At 43.1% G+C, this 22,821-nt stretch overlaps 1 protein-coding gene across 2 annotated transcripts in view; it reads right to left on the reverse strand.

The window, feature by feature from the left end:
- The window catches only part of LOC137499019 (trypsin-like), a 91,528-nt gene that overhangs the window by 66,223 nt on the left and 2,484 nt on the right, over positions 1 to 22,821 (reverse strand). Inside the window, exons 2-3 of one of the 2 annotated variants that reach the window (XM_068227048.1) lie at positions 12,195 to 12,268; positions 274 to 367 (exon numbers count right to left, since the gene is read on the reverse strand). The exons of the other annotated variant lie outside the window; for it this stretch is intronic. Coding sequence (XP_068083149.1) covers positions 274 to 302 — 29 coding nt within the window. The 5' untranslated portion in view covers positions 303 to 367; positions 12,195 to 12,268. The remainder of the gene's footprint in view (positions 1 to 273; positions 368 to 12,194; positions 12,269 to 22,821) is intronic. 2 annotated transcript variants of the gene reach the window in all.

Here is a 22,821-nt window from a genome sequence, read left to right on the forward strand (position 1 = left end):
GTAGGCCACGGCCGCCCACCCCCTCACCTTCTCCGCACATCTCCTTCACCGTAACAAATCTCCCGGCCTGAGAGACGGCGTAACCGTCTAAGAAGCCCGCCTCCCCCTTCAGGGGAGGAATGAAAACGTTTAGTAGTAGTAGTAGTAGTAGTAGTAGTCGACGACGGCAAGTCAACTAGTCATATAGGCCTAACCCGGAGATTTTTGAGCTTTATCGACTAATTTTGTATTTAAAACAACTTGATATTTTAAGCTGAAAATTAAATAACTTACCCTTCTACGCAATGACTGTGAGGATCCATCTGTCACTTATAATCGTAGCTCCACATGAATAATACCCATTGAATTTGACGTGTTTCAGAAAAGCCTGGAAAGAAGGACAACGTCTTAGTCATTTGTAAGACGATGATGAAGGTGGTGAAAATAAGTAATAATTATAGAAACAACACCGTGAGTCAGAGGTCGAATTGTGCCTTGTATGTCTGATTTAAGCGATATAGTGCAGAGATCTTCTTGCGTAAAGATTAAAGCATGTTGAAGAAGGCAAATTTGTGAACAAATACTAATTAATATTAATAAAATGGAATTTGCAACACCATGAAGGCATTGGTCGTTTGTGTTGATTTTCAAGATATGGAACGATGCCATGTAGGAATGTAAACGATCAAAGTTTCAGAACCATTGGATTGTTGCTACAGGTCTCCCCACGTGATTGGTCGCGGAGGAATCAACTCCAGTATACGGACTCTCGTGTAGTGTAGTTGACTTGCAGTCTGTGCAGTGAAGTGTTCCCCGTCAAACATGCCTCGACGACAGAGAAGAGCACGCTATCAACAATTGTCGCCGTTTGATAGGGCTCGCATAATTGGGCTGTGTGAGGCAGGATTATCGCTAAGGACTGTCGCTGCACGTGTTGGCCGACAGGCATCTACGGTACAATGTGTATGGCAGCAGTGGTCAAATGAAGGTACCCACACTCGAAGACCTGGCACAGGCCCAGCGCGACAGTCAACTGTGAGAGAGGATCGCCGCATCATTCGGATGGCCAGGATGGAACCCCATGCAACAGCAGCGCAAATTCGAGCAGCTGGGGCACCCCACGTTACACAACAAATAGTTGGTAATCGCCTGCGTGCAGCTGGCTTACGAGCCCGAGTCCCTGCAGAAGGTGTTCCATTGTCCCCACAACAGCGACGTGTAAGACTGGTCTGGTGTCGAGAAAGATCGACGTGGGTCGACGAATGGCATGAGGTCGTCTTTAGTGATGAATCACGCTTCTGCCTTGCCCGCAGTAATCTCCGGAATCGTGTGCGCCGACGTACCGGGGAGACGGGCCGCCCAGATCTTATTGTCGAGAGGCACACAGGGCCAACACCAAGCATTATGGTCTGGGGAGCTATTGGCTTTAATGTGAAATCACCATTAGTGCTTGTTGAGGGCACTATGACTGCTCGACAGTACGTTGATAGGGTACTCAATCCAGTGGTTGTCCCTATGATGGCGAACATTGCTAATGGGCTGTTTCAGCAGGACAATGCCCGGGTTCACACTGCACGCATCTCCAGAAAAGCTCTCCATGACATCACAACCTTAGAATGGCCCGCCAGATCCCCGGACCTCAGTCCTATTGAGCATGTGTGGGACATGATGGGTCGAGAACTGGCCAACCGTCCTCAGCCACCCACAACTCTGGAACAACTGACCCGTGCAGTGCAGCAAGCATGGGGCACAATTCCTCAGGAAGCGATCCAGGGCCTTATTGACTCCATACCTCGACGAATTCATCAATGTATTGCAGCTCGTGGTGGGCATATCTTGTATTGATTGTTGTCCAAACTTGCGGTCAGAGGGATCTGAAAGTGTAGTCATCGAAGCACAACCGAACACTCGTCCTGCGTGTTCAATTGCAGCAACGTAGCACCACTCCTTCTGGGTGTTGCAATTTCTATCTTCTTCAGTGTATCATCCAACGGTAACTAAGACTTTTCTATTATTATTATTATTATTATTATTATTATTATTATTATTATTATTATTATTATTATTATTATTATTATTATTATTATTATACTCCAGTAGTATAATAATTGTGCGTCTCTGTGGTGTAGTGGTTAGTGTGATTAGCTACCACCCCTGGAGGCCCGCGTTTGATTCCCGGCTCTGCACGTAATTTGAAAAGTGGTACGAGGGCTGGAACGGGTTCCACTCAGCCTCGGCAGGTCAACTGAGTAGTAGGGGGGGGGGGGTTCGATTCCCTCCTCAGCCATCCTGGAAGTGGTTTTCCGTGATTTCCCACTTCTCCTCCAGGCAAATGCCGGGATGGTACCTAACTTAAGGACACGGACGCTTCCTTCCCTCTTCCCTGTCTATCCCTTCCAGGCTTCCCATCCCCTCACAAGGCCCCTGTTCAGCATAGCAGGTGAGGCCGCCTGGTCGAGGTACTGGTCCTCCTCCCCAGTTTTATCCCCGACCCAAAGTCTCAAACTCCAGGACACTGCCCTTGAGGCGGTAGAGGTGGGATCCCTCGCAGAGTCCGAGGGCAAAACCAATCCTGGAGTGTAAACAGACGAAGTAAGTAAGTATTATAATAATTATTTATGTAAATAAAATAGTAGCATCCTCCTGTTCATTTCATTTTTAATATTATTTGTTTACATACCTCATTCCAGCTTTACTAAAGATCAGCAGAATATATTTTCTTGAAAGAGGCACACTGTTTCAGTTGCACAAGGTAGTTGTTTTTGGTGGTGGAAACCGGCCCCTTGGTGTAGGGGTAGCGTGCCTGCCTCTTATCCGGAGGCCCCGGGTTCGTTTCCCGGCCAGGTCAGGGATTTTTACCTGTATCTGAAGGCTGGTTCGAGGTCCACTCAGCCTACGTGATTAGAATTGATGAGCTATCTGAAGGTGAGATAGCGGCCCCGGTTTAGAAGGCCAAAAATAACGGCCGAGGGGATATGGCGTGCTGACCACACGACACCACATTATCTGCAGGACTTCGGGCTGAGCAGCGGTAACTTGGTAGACCAAGTTAGGTGGTGGTGGTGGTGGTAGTGATTATTGTTTGCGACAGTTTCTTTAATCCGGTCCCAACTACTGTACGACATATTTAAAAGTAGCGAATATCTTACCTTTGCACCATACAATCAAAATACCTGGGCTGTCGTAGGTATTCCTCAATTTACACATTCTTAATAATGTTATTGGGTTCACGTCCCACTAACTACGTTTACGGTTTTCGGAGATGCTGAGGTGGCGGAATTTAGTCCCGCAGGAGATCTTTAACGTGACCGTAAACCTACCCACACGAGGCTGACGTATTTGAGCACCTTCAAATATCACCGGACTGAGCCAGATTCGAACCTGCCAATTTGGGGTCAGAAGGCCAGCGCCTCAACTGTCTGAGCTACTCAGCCCGGCATTTACCAATTATTCTTCTAAAGCACTTTCATTCGTCCGATTCAGTATAAACAGAGCTGAAAACAGTTGCAGTTAAAAGGCATATTAAGACCAAGTGGAATGGCCGCGCTTGTTAACGCGCTTCTGCATTTGGGAGACCGGGCAAGTTGGCCGTGAGGTTAGGGGCGCGCAGCTATCCGGGAGACAGTGGGTTCGAACCCCACTGTCGGCAGCCCTGAAAATGTTTTTCCGTTGTTTCCCGTATTCACACTAGGAAAATGCTGGGGCTGTACCTTAATTAAGGCCGCGGCCGCTTCCTTTCCACTCCTGTCCCTTTCCTATCCCATCGTGGCCATAAGACATGTCTGTGTCGGTGCGACGTAGAACAAATTACTCAGAAAAAGCATTCGGGAGACGAGTGGGTTCGAACCTCATCGTCGGCTGCCCCGAGAATGGCTTTCTGTGTTTTCCCATTTTCGCTTCCAGGAAAATGTCGGGGTTTCTTAGGCCACAACCGTTCCATTTCAGCCTCTTACCCAAATTGTATTCCCACTCTTCATTTCATCATCGTTAGCTCCTCAACTGTGGCTGGCGTTAGGAAGGGCAGTCGGCCGCATAAACATGACATGCAATTTCATCACACCTTATTACCGACTTCGTATTAAGAAACGGGACTAAATGGTAGTAATACATAGGTCTACATACATGGAAGGCATTTTAAGACGAAAAGAAAGAAATCCATATTTAATGCATTCGTTTGAGAACCTTATTTTGCTTACACAGTGATCTTCTACTGGCCCTACTTTGAACCACTTATCAAAAAAACACTCCAAAATGCCACTTTAGATTTGAGATCACACTTGTCACTTGAACACACTGCTAGGTGAGGCATTTGAATGAATGTGCGAACTTTAGGCAGGTGATGTAGGCAGCGAACAGTGATAATTAACGATGTTATACATCAAATTGAACCGTCGATGTTCGCAATTACGACGGTAATGGGAGAGTTAAAACGTGCTGACGGAATAGTGGAATAAAAAATAAAAGAAGCGAAAGCAGAAGATATACGCAAGAAATCAGGGGGCATACTCTTAATGAGTGGAGTTTAGGAGAGAGCAAACGGCATATGGCCTACTCCCGTATACCGTAGACTACAGCCCTGCTTAGTTCGAAATCAGCCTTCAGTGCCGCCTTGTTTGTTCAGGCAAACAGTGAAACAGAATGTCTTCTGACATTTGTATTGACAATCAACAAATTTATTTCTAATTGTATAACACAACTCCAGTCTGTACCTATTCTGACTTAATTTGTATTAATATCTAGCCTCCCTACATAATTGTTCTAACAGGGAACATTTACTTCTTAGAATATATTCACGGTATTCCCTGCCTGTCGCAAAAATCATATACGAAAACTGAGAACGGGTATTGGGGACCATGGCTCCCCTAGCTGAGTCTGACACTGCTTCCGCTTACTTGTATCAGGTTCTTCACTTTCATCATTTCTGTCCGGCCTCCCTTGGTCCGATCCCGGCGGTCTCCTTTATGCATGTGGGTGATCCCCATTGCCTATAGTAGAAAGTTTGTAAAAGGAGACCACAGGGGCTTTGGACGAGGAAGCGTGGATTGGCGAACGCCGGCTTCTAGGCTGACTCTAGTATTGATTCCTTTTACTTTTACCGGTCTCCTAACTTTCATCTTTGTTATCCGACGTTGCTTGGTCAGCTCTTGGTCTCTTCTGACCCTATCAGTATTAGATTTGCGAGGCCTCAGAAGTCTTACATTTTCACCCCTTGCCTTCCTTTTGCCGATGTATTCATTCTTCGAAGTGTTGAACCGATTCCACTCTCCTTGTGATTATTGTTAAGAGAGGATGGTGCCGTGTTGTACTTCCTCTGAAAGCAATAATCGTCACATTCATTCTAAGATACGTTCATGAAACACTTCTCGGCATTGTACTGCAAGAAGACAACTATTGCATTGTCTATCTATCAGATAATGTAAACTTCTAGTGTGAAGTCATGTCTGAAGGTTTATATTGATATTCCTGATGCCTTACTCTAAAATTATTATCCAAGGTTATGATAAATCAATGCCTTTGCTGGCTGGACCTAGTGTTTACAGGTCTTCCCGTTATGGCTAGAGCAATTTTGTTACTTTCATTGATCTGACTCTGTTTTACCCTTGGCTTTAACGAGATGAAAATGGCTGAGGTATGAGCGATGCTAGTAATGCCATTCCTTACGTAGCCAGTCCCTGTCATGAATGATCTGAAAATGTTGCTCATAGGGTCGGTTGGAGCGTGCGTTTCAGTGGGCTTGGCAGACTGATATGTAATAGCAAATTTTGGCAAAGTGAGGAAAGCAACGGGAAACTAGCTCACTCCTTATCTCCCTAGTACACCTCTTCAGTGATGCCTAGGCCATCTATGACAGCTGATGGCGGAGCTGTAGAAGATCCAACCAACCTTAGGGCTGACGACTGAACATACACACATGATATATCTGTACACTTAATTCTTTTCTCCACACAAGGCTTCGATGTACATAACACAGAAATATTTTCTTCTCCTTTTTCTGCTACTACAGAGCTATCTCACCATTCTTGTAATGGTTACTAATTGGTTCCAGTGTCCGCCTCCGTAGAATAACGGTTAGCACAATTAGCTGCCGTCCTTGGTGACCCGGGTTCGATTCCCGATACTGCCAGAAAGTTAAGAATGACAGGAGGGCTGGTATATGGTTGGAATGGTACATGCAGCTCACCTCCATTGTGGGTATGCCTGAAAAGAGCTGCATACGTCAGGATGAGGCCACGAGTTTATTTTTTGTCCTCGGACACTCTCGGTACTAAAAGCCATACGTCATTTCATTACAGGGTCCGGTCTTCATACCATCAAGTTCGGCGGCGAATATCCTGCATTTTAGTATACACCTTCGAAAAAACCGTCTTCTTATGGACTTTATTTTCATCCATCCTGTTCTGTTGCTTTCAACACGCCACAATGTCGACTGCCTGCTACAAGCACCCACTACCTCGCTTGTAGCTTCGCTACAGCATTACGTGATTCCCGCCCCAGCGGGGTTTTTATTGGAAATCTCCGGCCGCACGTTTAAAAATTCTGGCGAATTCTACCCACTGCAGTATTCAGTGAGTAGCCAAAGGTTATGGGAAGACACTAAATGTGATGTGATAGACACTAAATGTGATAGATAAATACTTACACTAAATGTGATAGATATATACTTACCAGATATTGTAACAGGAGTTGAATCATGGCTGAGAAATGATATAATGGATGCAGAAATTTTCTCACGGAACTGGAGTGTGTATCGTAGAGATAGGATAGGAATGGTAGGAGGGGGAGTGTTCATTCTGGTGAAAGAAGAATTTGTAAGCTACGTAAAAGTTACGGATGAAAAGCATGAAATTCTGGATGTAAGGCTCATCTCTAAAGATAATAGGCAACTTGATGTCTTTGGAGTGATCAGACCGGGAAAGGGTAGCGCTGACGCTGATTCAGAATTATTTGATAAGTTAATCAGCTATGTTGGAAATGATATGGAAAGGAATGTGATAGTAGCAGATGATCTCAATTTACCAAATGTCAATTGGGAAGGTAATGCGAACGACAGGAAGCATGAACAACAAATGGAAACTAAGTCAATATGGGAAGGGCAGCTGATTCAGAAAGTGATGGAACCAACTAGCGTGAAGAATATATTGGATGTGGTGCTGATAAGACCAGATGAGCTCTATAGAGAAACCGAAGTAATTGATGGTATTAGGGATCACGAAGCTGTTTTTGTCGTAGTTAAAAATAAATGTGAAAGAAAGGAAGGTATTCAAATTAGGACTATTAGGCAGTACAACATGGCTGATAAAACAGGCATGAGAGTGTTTTAAAAAGTAACTATGATCGCTGGAAAATGGTAAATAAAACCGTAAACAGACTCTGAGATGGGTTTAAAGGAATTGTTGAGGAATGTGAAAAAAGGTTTGTAGCTTTAAAGGTGGTATGGAATGGTAAATATCCACTATATTATAATAGAGAAGTAAAGAGACTAAGAAGGAGGTGCAGGTTGGAATAGAGTTAGAAATGGTTATGGAAGTGAGGAGAAATTGAAGGAACTTACTAGGAAATTGAATCTAGCAAAGAAGTCAGCTACGGATAACATGATGGCAAGCATAATTGGTGGTCATACAAATTTTAGTGAAAAATGGAAGGGTTAGTATAGGTACCTTAAGGCAGAAATAGGTTCAAAGAAGGACATTCCAGGAAACATTAATGAACAAGGGGAGTGTGTATGCGAGGATCTTCAGCAGTATGTAAAGATAGTTGGTTACAAGGATAATGTCCAGATAGGGGAGGTGAGTAATACTAAAGGAGTATTAAAATTTACCTATGATAACAATTACATTTACAATAAGATACAAAAGTTGAAAACTAGACAAGCGGCTGGAATTGATATGATTTCTGGGGATATACTAAAAGCAATGGGTTGGGATATAGTACCTTATATGAAATACATTTTTGATTATTGTTTGGTTGAAGGATTTATACCAAATGAATGGAGAGTTGCTATAGTAGCCCCTGTGTATAAAGGAAAGGGTGTTAGACGTAAACCTGAAAATTACATGCCAGTCAGTTTGACATGCGTTGCAAGTAAGCTTTGGGAAAGCATTCTTTCTGATTATATTAGACATGTTTGCGAAATTTATAACTGGTTTGACAGAAGGCAGTTTGGGTTTAGGAAAGGTTATTCCACTGAAGCTTAGCTTGTAGGATTTCAGCAAGATATAGGGTAGATCATGGAAGACTACTGGCAAAAATGAGTGCTATTGGACTAGAAAAAAGAGTGACCGAATGGGTTGCTATATTCCTAGAAAATAGAACTCAGAGAATTAGAGTAGGTGAAGCTTTATCTGAGCCTGTAATAATGAAGAGGGGAATTCCTCAAGGCAGTATTATTGGACCTTTATGTTTTCTTACATATATCAATGATATGTGTACAGAAGTGGAATCGGTGATAAGGCTGTTTGCATAATGATGTTATTCTGTACAGAGTAATAAATAAGTTACAAGGTTGTGAGCGGCTGCAGGGTGACCTCGATAGTGTTGTGAGATGGACGGTGGGCAATGGTATGATGATAAACGGGGTTAAAAGTCAGGTTTTGAGTTTCACAAATAGGAAAAGTCCTCTCAGTTTTAATTACTGCGTTGATGGGGTGAAAGTTCCTTTTGGGGATCATTGTAAGTACCTAGGTGTTAATATAAGAAAAGACCTGCATTGGGGTAATCACATGAATATGATTGTTAATAAAGGGTACAGATCTCTGCACATGGTTATGAGGGTATTTAGGGGTTGTAGTAAGGGTGTAAAGGAGAGGGCGTATAAGTCTCTGGTAAGACCCCAACTAGAGTATGGTTCCAGTGTATGGGACCCGCACCAGAATTACTTGATTCAAGACCTGGAAAAAAATCCAAAGAAAAGCAGCTCGATTTGTTCTGGGTGATTTCTGCCAAAGGAGTAGCGTTACAAAAATGTTGAAAAATTTGGGCTGGGAAGACTTGGGAGAAAGGAGGCGAGCTGCTCAATTAAGTGGTATGTTCCGAGCTGTCAGTGGAGGGATGGCGTGGGAGGACATCAGTAGACGAATAAGTTTGAGTGGTGTCTTTAAAAGTAGGAAAGATCACAATATGAAGATGTTGGAAGTCAAGAGGACAAACTGGGGCAAATATTCGTTTATAGGAATGGGAGTTAGGGATTGGAATAACTTACCAAGGGAGATTTTCAATAATTTTCCAACTTCTTTGCAATCATTTAAGAAAAGGCAGGGAAAACAACAGATAGGGAATTTACCACCTGGGCAACTGCCCTAATTGCAGATCAGTAGTGATTGATTGATTGATTGATTGATTGATTGATTGATTGATTGATTGATTGATTGATTGATTGATTGATTGATTGATTGATTGATTGATTGATTGATTGATTGATTGATTGATTGATTGATTGATTGATTGATTGATTGATTGATTGATTTTAATAAGGAATTGCTTCTGCGCGATCCCTCAACACGGCAGCAATGCGGCGAGTCATCGACTCTACAAGGTGTTGGAATCGTGCTGGAGATATCTGGACATCCGCATTGGTGTTGTGTAGTTGGAGCGGGGTTCATGGAGCATACAACAGCATCGACAGCATCCCATAAATGCTCGATTGGATTAACATCGAGAGATATGGAGGGCCAATTCGTGGTCATAACTTCACTGGAGTGCTCTTCCAACCACCTGCGTGCTACCACGAAGCGGTGACATGGCGCATTGTCCTGTTGAAACTTGGCATCTCCATCAGCGTACTCTAGGGCCAGAAAGAGTTGCAGATGGTCCACATGACGTGCAATGTCAGCGCTCCCTGTAGCCGGACAATGGGGTCTAATTGCGACCATGAAAACGCCCCCAGACCAGAACAGAGCCACCACCCACCTGGACACAACCTTGATGACAGGCAGGATCCATAGCTTCATGGGGCATACGCCACACTCTCACGCGCCCTTCAACTCGATATAACACTGGAACCGGTATTCATCGTACCATACTACATGCCGCCACTGTTCCATGGTCCATTGCTGACGTTCGCAGGCCCATGCACGTTATTGAGTTCTGTGTCGAGGTGTCAGCAAATGGGACACGAGTTGGTCGTTGGCTGGTGAAGCCCATGCGGTGCAGTTGCCGCCTTACAGTCCTGGTAGAAATGGGCTCCTGACTCCCAACACTCAGCTTGGCGGTGATCTGACTCACAGAAACCCGTCGAGCGCGCAGTATGGTTTTAGATGTCCGTTCATTAAACACATGTGGTCTTCCCGTGCGGTGGTTAACGCGGGTGGTAACATTATCTCTGCGATGCTGATGATCCACCCTCGACAATATTGACCTTGGAAACCCGAATTCGCGCGTAACCTCCGCAATGCTATGACCCATGCGCCGTGCACCGATGATCATTGCACGTTCAAAGTCGGTCAACTCGCGACGTGTTGCCTTCTTCACGACACCCGTGACTGTGACAGGCTGCTCAGTTACGCCGCAGCTAGCCGCAATGCTTAAGGGTCATACACGGCATTTTTTCTAATGGGACACCCCTTGTCGTGACTTTTGGCCACTCAGTGTATATTGTACTGCTTTCCTCTGTTACTTGTTGAGCATCAACTGTGTGGTTTGCAAGGTCATTGAGTGGCCGGTGTCGTTTCATCCGGAGCAGACATTTGCCATGAACGAGGTGAGCTGAGTAGTGCTAATTATGGGTGAAACTTGTTAATATGAAAATAAAGTATGACCTCAAAGATCTATAAATGAATATGTGAAAGTAGTAGGTGAAGTTCTTGGTGTAAAAATCATCCTTTCATTACGTAAGCAATTGCTTGGCTTGAACTGTGCAGCAGTGTTAGAAATCAGTTCAACTGAAAGGAAACTCTAATGAGTATACCTCTTATTTGGACTTAAGAAGAAGCCATTTAGAAGTGTTCAAAAACTTTCATACCCAGCCGGACTCTGTTTTGAAGCATTATAGTGCTATTTGAACTTTTTAAGAAGACTAGGGCTGAATTTAATTAGTTTTAATAGAATAGGATTATATGTAAAGCTTTGCATGGATTTGAGTCTTAAATACATTCAGTACTGTTCACAGCCTTACCAAGAGTTGGCAAAGGGATGATGATGTGAATTATTTTTGTTGCAATTGGATTTGTGTTCTAGTATTTTGGTTTGAAAATTCTTGCTTCTAGTTGTTTATACAATAGGGTATTAGTGTTGGTCACCTTTCCGCCCTCTTCTATTTATATTAGGCGTTCGGCGAAAATTTCATTAGGATTAGTTTTGGTTATATATTCTGAGCGTTGGTCGTGAAGCCTTGTTAATGTCAGTCTAAAAGATTGAATTTTATATTTTTTACCCCCTTCTTTGGAGCCTACAATTGTAAGTAACTTCTTTAGTTTGCTGAAATACGTTCGGTTAACCCGAAATAAAATCTTAAAGTATTCGTTATATGAACTCCTCCAGGGGAATTTATTTTTCACAATAAATAACAGAATCTAGGGTATATTAAAGTATGATTTCTTAATTTGAAGGTTTTAATCCTCTGTGGTCTTATTAAAGCCATAATCCTTATATGCTTCCTGTCCTTTCCCTTTGCTCGATAGTGGCCTAGGATCAATGGCATCATTCTTGGCAAACTCATTATCCTAGCCCAGTGCCTCCCGTCTGACTTACTTGTTGATAAACAAACCTTATGTTTGCTCGTCAGCTGGGCCTGGCAGCCCTTGAGCGGTGTTGTGTTGGTGGAGAGAGACAGCTGTCTGAACTTGAGATGTCTGTGGAGTTTCCATAAGGGGCTCAGAATTATACGCGGTATCTTTTCTTTAACCTTTGTGTTTAGTGTCTACCCTTTTATGTTTCTTCGAAAGATTTATTGTAATGCCTTTCGTAAGTGTAAGCGATGCATCACGAACTTAGTTTTGATAGCTCAGGGTCACCCTTCCTGGTGCCTAATAACACGAGGGGTGTCACATTATGAAACGGCATTTTTGACTCCTAACATTTATATTTAAACAAGTTTATAAAGTATCCTATTAATTGTTATGGATGTGTCACGTGAAATAGTATAATTCACTTAATTTATCTCAATCATGTAAGTGCAATACACTGAGAAACAATTTGTATCAGTGAAAGAATTAATAGAACACAATCTTTGCAAAGCACTTTCATTATAAAGGCAAGAATAATTTTTCTTTTTGTCATACCATGCTTGGGAATTCGGTGATCGAAGCTTTCTTTCCTCCCAATATGCGATCACTCTTGCCATCGGTGGGTACGGCTGAAAATGGTTTTAAAAGTATGTTGTTATAAATTTTCACATATAAATATAAAACTCAGGATTATAACACTTCAGAACTAAGTCAGATTTACGCAACAAATGCTGAACTTTAAAATTACTAAACTGGAACTGGTCGTTACAAGATATATAGCACATGTTATTGGACGTTTTGCTTCTCCTAGGCTTTTGAGTTACTGAATTGCCTAATTCCCTACGGGGAAAGAGGATGGAACACCACAATTTCCACACGAAACCGAAGAAATAATGAAAAACCCTTTTGAGAAATATAGTTGTGACTGTAATTTCTTTATTTCTGTATTTTTTTTTAACCTGTGTGTATCAGAACACTGTGAGGCGCGGTCGTCTTCACATCGAGTACTCCGCTGTCGCACCAGCGTACTAAGTACTGAGTTTACGTGTATATTAGGTCTATGGTATATGTACTAATATAATTTACTTATCTGCCGCAAATAAGCTGACTGTGTCTTCTTCTTTTTTCTTGTTTCAAATAAGAATAGCAGCAGAACGAAAATTTTGTTTGTATGTGTTTTTCTGAGTGCCTCATGAACGATCCACCTGGCACGAGTCGGGTAATTAACGTTGCCTTTCGAACATGCTACGGCAACTCTCCACAGTGCCAAAAGCCCTCAGAATTCACATCAACTTCTGTCGACTCAACAACCTGTCAACACCCACTCAACAGAGATGCATGAAGCAACTGCCATATTACTACAAACAAGTCACGTATCAGTACCCATTGTTTCAGCACAGCTAGTCATGAAATCTGGTAATTCTGATTCTGACTTTTTAATTGAATTCAATCCCCAGTGAAAAATTGTGTCCTGGCGGACGTGAACCCCGTCCTCCAGAAGAGTAGGAAATGCTCCTTGATACCATAAACAGTTCCATTTCAACTGATATCACGAACATTTCTAATGGTTCAGGTGTGGGAGAAATAAATACTTTATCCCCATCTGTAAATCACCCCAACACTAATCAAAGAGTTGTAGATCGCAAGAGCAGCGAAACTAGCTACTATCACAATGATAGAAGCCCTTTCGCTCTTATCGTTGAAAGTGTCAACAAAGACGTAGGTAGTCTCCATCCTATGGCGCTCGGTAGGCTGTTATTTAACGAGCGGGTCGTGTGCCGTCAAAACATCCTTGACATAAAAACTATAGGGCGAAACAGGCTTCGAGTTGAAACCACTTCAGGAGCAGTGGCGAATCAACTAGTGGAATCTAAATTTTTTCGTAAACCAAATATAGAAGTTTACATTCCGTCTAGTGTAATTCAAGGGCAAGGTTTAATAAAAACTGTCGAACCCACACTTAGTGAAGCTGAAATATTATCAGAGATGCAAACCCCGTTACCAGTTGTTCATGTAAACCGCTTCAGTAAGATTATTCGCGGGGAGAGAAGGCCTATTCCAGCTTGTCTGTTAACCGTTCGTGCACAGCAACTGCCACCATACATCCTCTTACTCGGGACTAGATGCCCAGTGCAATCATTTGTGATGTCTGTGCGATTATGTGAACGGTGCTTGAGATTCAATCATTCTAGCCTGCAATGCCGAAGGGCACGACGCTGTACCCGTTGCTCAGGGCCTCATGATATTAGTCATTGTTAGGATTTAATTTATCCATGTTTTGTTCCCTGTAAAGGAACTCATCTTTCCACTGATAAAAGCTGTCCAGAATATAAAAAGTGGATTTCTGTTCGGGAACTTAGGGCGTTTAACGACATCTCGCAAGTGGCTGCGCTAGATATTTATAAGAAAAGAGCATACGCGTATTCAGCGTCACGCCCACAAGTTAATTATCAATGTTAGGTGGAATATCCCCTCTACCTAACATTTATGTAACCTCTAACATGTCAACACTAAGAAACATTCTTAGACAACATGAACCCTTGGCACCAATTATTACAGCAGAACCACCAATAAAGGAAAATTCTCCATAGAGTATAACACCGCGGAACTCTCCTCATTCAACATTTAAGCAGAAACTCAACCATCCATTCGCTTGTCAGCGTAAAATGTCAGTTCATATAAACTCGTCAAGACGTCCGTTACAACCTTTTAAAACCATTCTCTCCCTATTTCTCAGTTGGTCTATATTCCTTCACATTTACCTGTTAATCCGATTACTTGCAATTCATATCCTCCCCAACCCTATCGGGTACCATCAAATCCTGCTAAAAAACAACGACCAACTTGTCGAGCAAATATTCAATATTATTATGCTCGTAGTAGGTCAGCTTCAATCTTCAGCGTCCAGCAATATTCATCCAACAGCATTCCGCGACATAATTACCAATATTTTCGCCATTGAAAATGGGCTTTAAAATCTTAGAGTGGAACGGCCGGTCGGTGACCTCGAACAGAGGTGTTCTGCAACGTGAGATTCAATGCCGAAATGCATCTACAGCAGCACTATCTGGGACATGGTTCATTACTTTACTGATCTAACAATCTTCGTCTGAACCATCTGACCCTCTACAACACATGGTGATAAAGAATATCCTGCTACAGATTGTCCAGTCTAATAATGGCATTTAACATTATTCAATGGAATGCACGATCGCCTATTTCAAACAAAGTCTAGATAATGCACTTCACGATATAAAACCTCATATTTTGGTCCTGTCAGAAACATGGTTCAAACCTCAAAGATATATATATATATATATATATTTTCGCAACTATACCACTATAAGTGAAGACGGGATGATGGATATTATGGTGTAGCTATTCTGGTACACACTACATTATCTTACAGATAAATAACTATCTCCATTTCAACTGATTGCAGCTAGTATTCAGTTTCCCTTTAGAACTCTTACGATTGCATCTGTATATTGCCCACCGAGGACGACAGTCACCTTGGATATTTGGCAAGAAATCATGCCTCAACTTCCTCCCTCACAGATCATCGGTGGAGACTTCAACGCTGACTACACAGCATGGGGTTGTCCAACCACCAATCACTATGGTAATGATATAGTCAATATGGTCAACAATTTAATTTAGTCTACCCGAATGATCATTCCCCTACCTTGGTTCCTTCACCGACTAGGCAGGATTCGGCAGTTGACCTCACTTTGACCACTTCATCTTTATCCTTGTCCACTGAGTGGTCCGTATTTACTAATTCTGGGTGTTCCAACCACTTTCTCATCTTGATTAGAATAGAGACCTCTACTCTTCCTCAGAACCAGAAAGTGTCGACAGGAAAATGGGACTGCTTTAAAGCACATTGGCCAGTGTTTACAACCAATATGGATGAAAATATATTATGCCTTCCACTGCAACCTTCTAGTGGTGTCAGCTACAATGTATATATCTCCGCTATGGAGGAAGCTGCATCAGGAAGTTGGATCTACACACACGGGAAGACCAGCAGTCTGGTGGAAACCAGATTGGTCTTGGGCTGTTGCACGACGGCGGACAGTGCTTCGGCAATAACTCAATTTTGAAAGGTACCAGCAATGCTTGAACACTCAAAATAGCTCCTTAGTTTGTTGATTATCAACCACTTCAGTTCAGCACCAGTCCGAGTAATCATTTCTTATCATCTCCCTTCACATTAACTGAGGTGCAAAATGCAATAGATGAGTCGTCAAGTACTGTACTAGGTCTTAATAATATTTTTTACCCGATGCTGACCCATTTAACAATCTAAGCTCTACAGTGGTTACTCCGGATCATAAACTAAATGTGGACTCAAGGAGAATTTTCGATATCCTGGCTAACACAGATTGTGATACCCATCCTCAAGTTCGAAAAGGAACCAGGGGATCCGAACGCATAGCGTCTTATCGCCTTGTCTTCTTGTATATTGAAAACCCTCGAGAGAATGATTAGGCTCCGACTTGAATTGTGGTTATAATTTCATAATCTACTACCTCGAAATCAGAATGGTTTCCGAAAAGGAAGAAGTACCTACAGACACACATGCGCTGCTCACTACGGACACATATAAGACACTCGCTGATAACAGTTACGTACTTGCCATTTTTTGGATATTTCTCCTGCACACGACGATGTTGATGTCTCAAGATTAGTGTATAAATTGATGGACCTCGACCTTCTCCATCCGATCATCAAGCGAATTTACAATCTTCTGCATGTGCGTTATCATGACAAACTCCTTTGCCCACGCAAAGTCTCATAAGGACTGCCTTAAGGTGCAGTGCTCAGTCCCCTGCTCTACACCATTTACACCAGTGATCTAGAAACCATACTTCCACCCAGGATTAAAATGTTACGGTATGCTGACGATGTGTGTGTATATACCAGTGCAAGCTCTCTACAAATTGTAGAAGGTCAAATTGATTCAGTTGTAGCTCAATTAAACCATTGACTTCTAGAAAATAATTTATCCTTTTCGCCTTCCATGTCCTAAGCAATTATATTTACGTGAAAACACTCACGAGTAACGTCCTTAATCCCGAACACGAGACCGTTCAACTTAGCCAAACCTCAGGAAAGGTTTTTAGGTCTCACATATACATATATCAGCGCTTACACCAAAACTGGAACGAACACTGAATATTTTTCCTGCTCTCACCCAAACATGGTGGGGACTGATCCCTGTGTCCTCCTCCTAAATCGCAGTTTCATGTGATCCGAAACGGATTATGGGAGTGTGTTTTAATCATAACGGAAGCAAAATCTCTCTGCACAAGCTAGAAAGAATTCAATATATCTGCGTCAGAACCTGCATTGGAGCAATAGCTTCGACCCCAACAAGTGCGCTGTTACTAAAGTGCGCCGAACCTCTTCCCGCTGTACATCGACAGTATTTAGCAGACAATTTTGTATTAGCCAGGAAGTACAACAATGGTCGACCAATGTGCAGCAGTCTGGCTGATTTAGAAACCGTTATGGGAGAGCAAGGAAACCGAAAATGGATGAAAAATATATGCTTTCTGAACAGTCTTCAATTTCTACGCCCCACACTTCCTTCGTCAACACCCCACAAGCCTTGCCCTGCATTTGAGATTCCGTACTCCTACTTATTGTTTTCTATTCCAGTATATCTTCTTACAACACTTACTTCCTCTAACCAGAGTTCACTCTTACTTTGTAGAATATACTCAAAGCAAGTTGCTCAGTGCTCTTCAGATCTTCACTGACAGCTCGATAATACCTTCACCGCCTGCAGTGGGATACGCTTTTTACTGCCCCGCAACTAAAGAATCTCGTTTAGTTACTTTACGAAAGGACTGGACTATTTTACAGCAGAAGCTGTCACTATTTCCGAAGCTCTCGCATACAGTTTAAGAGTTGAACCTTCAGCAGTTCTTGTAATTATTGACTCTCTCATTGTCTTGAAGACTCTACAGTTACCTGCTACATACAAACAACGGTTCATCAAATACAGATCATTAAGAGATTTCGACAATTTACACGTCTTAATATTGTGCACTTTCTTTGAATACCCAGCCATAAAGACAGCGGGGAAACCAATTCGCTGCAGTCCAGCCACATCCTCTTCACTCACCTTGGTTCCCCAAATGGAATGCTTGTGCCGATACGTCACTTCTCTTATTCGCATGGGGTTCAGTCACGGCAGGTTTGTAAATCATCTCTACCGGAGAAGGGTCCTAAACTCGCTTTACTGTTTCTGTGACCGCCAAGAAACCGCTGACCTCAACTACGTCTTCTTCTAGTGCCATCGTTATGATGTCCATCGAAAAAAATTCATAACTTTAATTGAACTTCCAACTACCACTCAACATACAGTGCATTTTATCATCCCAACAACCCGAGGTTTATAATGCAAACGCCATATTCTTAAAATACAAATTTGGACGTGATACAACATCGGAAAATATTACTCAACAGACAACAGCTGGAGTGTTTCAATTTCTTCTTTATTCTTATTCTCTGCGTATGTTTGTGTGAGCATTCCGTAAGGACTCAGAACGTAATCCCAGTACATTATTATGCAAGGTGTATATGTATATATGTTCTCAGTGTGTATTTACTATATATATTTTGTATTCTAATTCATTTCTAGCTGGCTACATTGTCTGGTACCTAAAGCAAATAAATTAAAAGGAACTGTGTGTATGGAGTTACAGCATACTTGATCAGTTCCAAACGTGCTGACTACACGGTATTTGAGATCTCAGTGGTCTAGCCTATTCCACATTTGTGTGATGATTCTCTGAAATCCATCCAAGATGCAGACAAGTGCTCTGCGTCGTTCAATTGTACGTTGCAATGGTCTGAGGCATGTTTCACCGAGTTAATATAAGCGTGGGAGCGACGAAGTCTTAAGAGACGAAGCTGTTTCCTCACGAACCATAGCGTCCTACCTATGTACTGTATAGAGCGTAAGCAAACTTCATCATCGATAAGCGGCAGCCGACTTCCACACGTAGCGCCGGACAAGACATAATAAACGGTTGTGTCCGCTGAGTGACCAATCCGCTGAGCACCGCCTCTTCACTTGACAAGGATCGCCCGTGGTTGAAAGGACGTTCCGCTTAGCGGTACATTTTTCTGCCACATGCATTTAGCACAGAATTACTAATGAGAACTCGATAAAAGAATAAGCACCTTATGCGATAACTTTCTTGCTCTCCTGAAAAATGTGCTTTTTGACAAAATAACATCATACGATGCTGTTTCAGAGATGGTTTATAAAAACGCAAGAGTTGAATACCAGTAGAGGAGCATAGGGGTTACCAAGCCATAGCGTCAGCATTTTTTTTTGCTGAGTCAGCACCCGAGGTCTAGTAGTATAGCTATGCGAGTTCTGATCCTAGGTCATTGACCCCTAGTATAGTAGTTGTACAATGCCTATTTTGCGGATTTGCATAAGAGAGCAAGCCCAACCTCACAACCACTATCTTGGAGGGGCCTAACCTACGTTTTAAGGCTAGATGCCCTTCCCGACGCTTAAGAGAGCAAGCTCAACCTCACTGTCGCTATCTTGAAGGGGCTTAACCTAAGTTTTATGACGAGATGCCCTTCCTGATGTGGACAGTCGCTACCTTGGAGAGGCGTAACATTAGTTTTAAGGCCAGATGGCCTTCCCGACGTGAAATGCAAAAGGTGGAGGCTATACACAGGGTCTTATGTGACTAACTCCTGGAACCTGGGTCAGGGATTACTGTGCAAGATGGCGGCTATACACAGGCTCTTATGAGACAGCCTAGGGGTACTTGCGCAAGATGGCGGCTACACATAGACTCTTATAAGACGGCTCAGGGGCCTTTGCGTAAGATGGCGGCTATACATAGACTCTTATGAGACGGCCTACGGGCACTTGCGCAAGTTATCGGCTATGAGACGGACTAGGGGCGTTTGCGCATGATGGCGGATATACAAAGGCTCTTATGAGACGGCCAAAGGGCGCTTGCGTAAGATGGTGGCAATTCATAGGCCCTTATGAGGCACCTAGGTGCGCTTGTGCAAGATGGTGGTTATACATAGGCTCTTATGAGACGGCCTAAGGACGCTTGCGCAAAATGGTGGCTATACACAGGCTCATATGGAGAAAGCTGGCCTACGGGCTTACTGCAGAAGATAGTGGCTATATACAGGCTCTTATGGAGAAAGCTAGCCAAGGGCTACTGAGCATGATGGCAGCTGTACATATATTCGTATGGTCTCCTCCTCTGACGGGACACAGCCGCCCTCCTTCTCGTCCTACTCCTCCTCCTTTGACGAGGTATAAGACGTCATCCCGACAAGTCTAAACATGCATATTCCATAACTATGAAAACACCATCTTATGCTTAAGGCTTTTCGCATTACGGGAGTGAGATTGTGTTGTTTTTAATCTGCAGCGATAACGTCATCATCGTGACAGAACATGTACAATCCTGTTACAGTGTTTATGTCCCTATCCGACAAAAGCGCTTTCTCGCTGCGGAGAGGATTTTTTAGAATATACATACGCTAAACGGCGCTGCTAACGCAAGACATTACGATTTTCTGCGACTATATTTTCGATCGATATTTACAACTATCTTCTAATCCCGGGAACCGAACATGTGAATACTAGTTGTGCATCTACAACGTTATAATGATTGACAGGAGGGCAACTCCAAGGTAAACGCATAGTTAGCGGAACGATAGACCTAGAGGATAGATGTGCTTCCTCATAAAACAATAATCATCACAGTGTAATTAGCATGCACAAGCTATATGCTATACAGCTCAAGGAAAATAAGTATATCCGCCATCTTGCGCAGTAGGCCGCTAGGCCAGCTTTCTCCATGAGAGCCTGTGTATAGCCGCCATTTTGCACAAGCGCCCTTAGGCCGTCTCATAAGAGGCTACGTATAGCCACTATTTTGTGCAGTAGGCCCCTGGGCTCTCATAATACCGATGTATATCCACCATCTTGCGTAAGCGCTCTTAGGCCGCCTCATAAGGTTCTATGTATAGCCGCCATCTTGCGCAAGCGCTCCTAGGATACCTCATAAGAGCCTATGTATAGCCGCCATTTTGCGCAAGCGCCCCTGGGTCGTCTCATAAGAGCCTTTGTATAGCCGCGTCTTGCGCAAGCTCCCCTAGGCCGTTTCATAGCCGCCATCTTTCGCAAGCGCCCCTAGGTTGCCTTATAAGAGCCTATGTACTGTATAGCCGCCATCTTACGCAAGCGCCCCTGAGCCGTTTATAAGAGCCTGTGTATAGCCACCATCTTGCGCAAGCACCCCTAGGCTGTCTCATAAGAGCCTATGTGTAGCTGCCATCTTGCACAGTAACCCCTGACCCAGGTTTCAGAAGTTAGCTTCATAACAGCCTGTGTATAGCCACCATCTTGTACAATTCACGCCAGAAAGGGCATCAGGCCGTAAAACTAATGTTACGTATCTCCAAGATAGCGACTGTCCACGTCAGGAAGGGAATCTCGCCGTAAAACTGAGGTTAAGCCCCTTCAACATAGCCACTGTGAGGTTGGGCTCGGTCTCTTAGGCGTCGGGAAGGACATCTAGCCTCCAAGATAGTGGTTGTGAGGTTGGGCTTGCTCTCTTATGCAAATCTTCAAAATCGGCATTGCACAATTACTATACTAGAGGTCAATGTCCTTGGGTCAGAACCCGCATAGGTACACTACTAGACCTCGGGTGCTGACTCATCCAAAAGTGCTGATGCTATGACTTGGGAACCCCTTTGTTCCTCTACTAATTCCTGATCTTCTGCGGTAGATGTTCGACAAATACAATATGGAATCAAAGTCAAGATGTTTTCAGGTTGTCCTCACGAAAGTTTTTTTTTTTTTTCGTCCACGGGGTGCTGGTCTGACCACTTCCCCACAGTGGCATTCCTTTCCCCATCCAAAGATTCATTCTCTTGAAACTGAGGTGAACGTAGGTTATATTTTCCCTTGACGTCGTCTGGACAGGTTATCATAGTGATTTAGGGGATTAGTGGTCGGGGTCATGCAGCTGTGAGCTTGAATTCGGGAGACGGTGTGCTCGAAGCCCACTGGCGGCAGCCCTGAAGTTTTTCCGTGGTTTCCCATTTCCACACCAGGCAAATGCTCGGGTTGTACCTTAATTAAGACTGCGGCCATTTCCTTCCCACTCCTAGCTGTTTCCCAACCCATCGTCACCATAAAATCTATCTGTGTCGATGGGACGTAAAGTAACTTGTAAAAAAAATCTAGTTGTACATTTCTTCAATATGTTAAAATCCGAGACATTTAAGTGCGATAGCATTTAGTTTAAATAAAGTTTATGGATGGTGGTGCTATAGTTGTGTAAATTGATAAGGACGGCCATGTTTCATTCTGGAATGAGGTGTTGACGTAGTTTGTTGATTTTTATAGTTCCATCCTTACGATATTGGGGTGCCTCCGAATAAAACTGGACACGCAATCTTGGCTGTCACTATGAATTTACCTTTTCGCATTCATACATATATATTTGTGTGTGTGTGTGTTCCTCTTAGGTCATCAGCCCGAAAGATTGTTGGATCCTGTAGGTTATGATAATTATAAGGAAAACAACAAAAACCCAGGGAAACACTATAATGAGGAATACTAGGCAAGATGAGGAGCCATAGCATCCCTCACTGAGCCAGAAATACTGTTGCAGCACAACTGACCCTACGAGTATTACTTTTCACAACTTCCATGACAACTGATTGTGGGATTGTGGCATCAATGGTATTACTAAGTAAACTCATAACAGTAGCCTCCATACCCTCACTTCTATCCCTCGCGACCGCCCGTGGATCGAATCCCAGCGATTGCTGTGTAGGCTTTTCAGCGGAAACATACTGTGGATTCGCGCTAACGGTTACCCCGTCAAGAGGTAAAAAGGCCGAGGAACATTTTGTATTGTATCTCGTATTAGAGCATCTGATGACATAAGACAATTTGTCATTAGGTGGAGATCATACATCATCATAATTAGCACTTAAAAAGAAAGCAAAATTTTGACTTACGATGATAAAGCACCTAAGTAGAAATAGGATTCAGTTACACTTGTTAAAACAAAAGAAAACTATTTTAGTCAAATAATTTAATCAACTAGTTGTCCGGCTCCATGGATAAATGGTTAGCGTGCTGGTCTTTGGTCAC

This window comes from Anabrus simplex, chromosome 3 (assembly GCF_040414725.1).
Source record: "Anabrus simplex isolate iqAnaSimp1 chromosome 3, ASM4041472v1, whole genome shotgun sequence".
Taxonomy (NCBI): domain Eukaryota; kingdom Metazoa; phylum Arthropoda; class Insecta; order Orthoptera; family Tettigoniidae; genus Anabrus; species Anabrus simplex.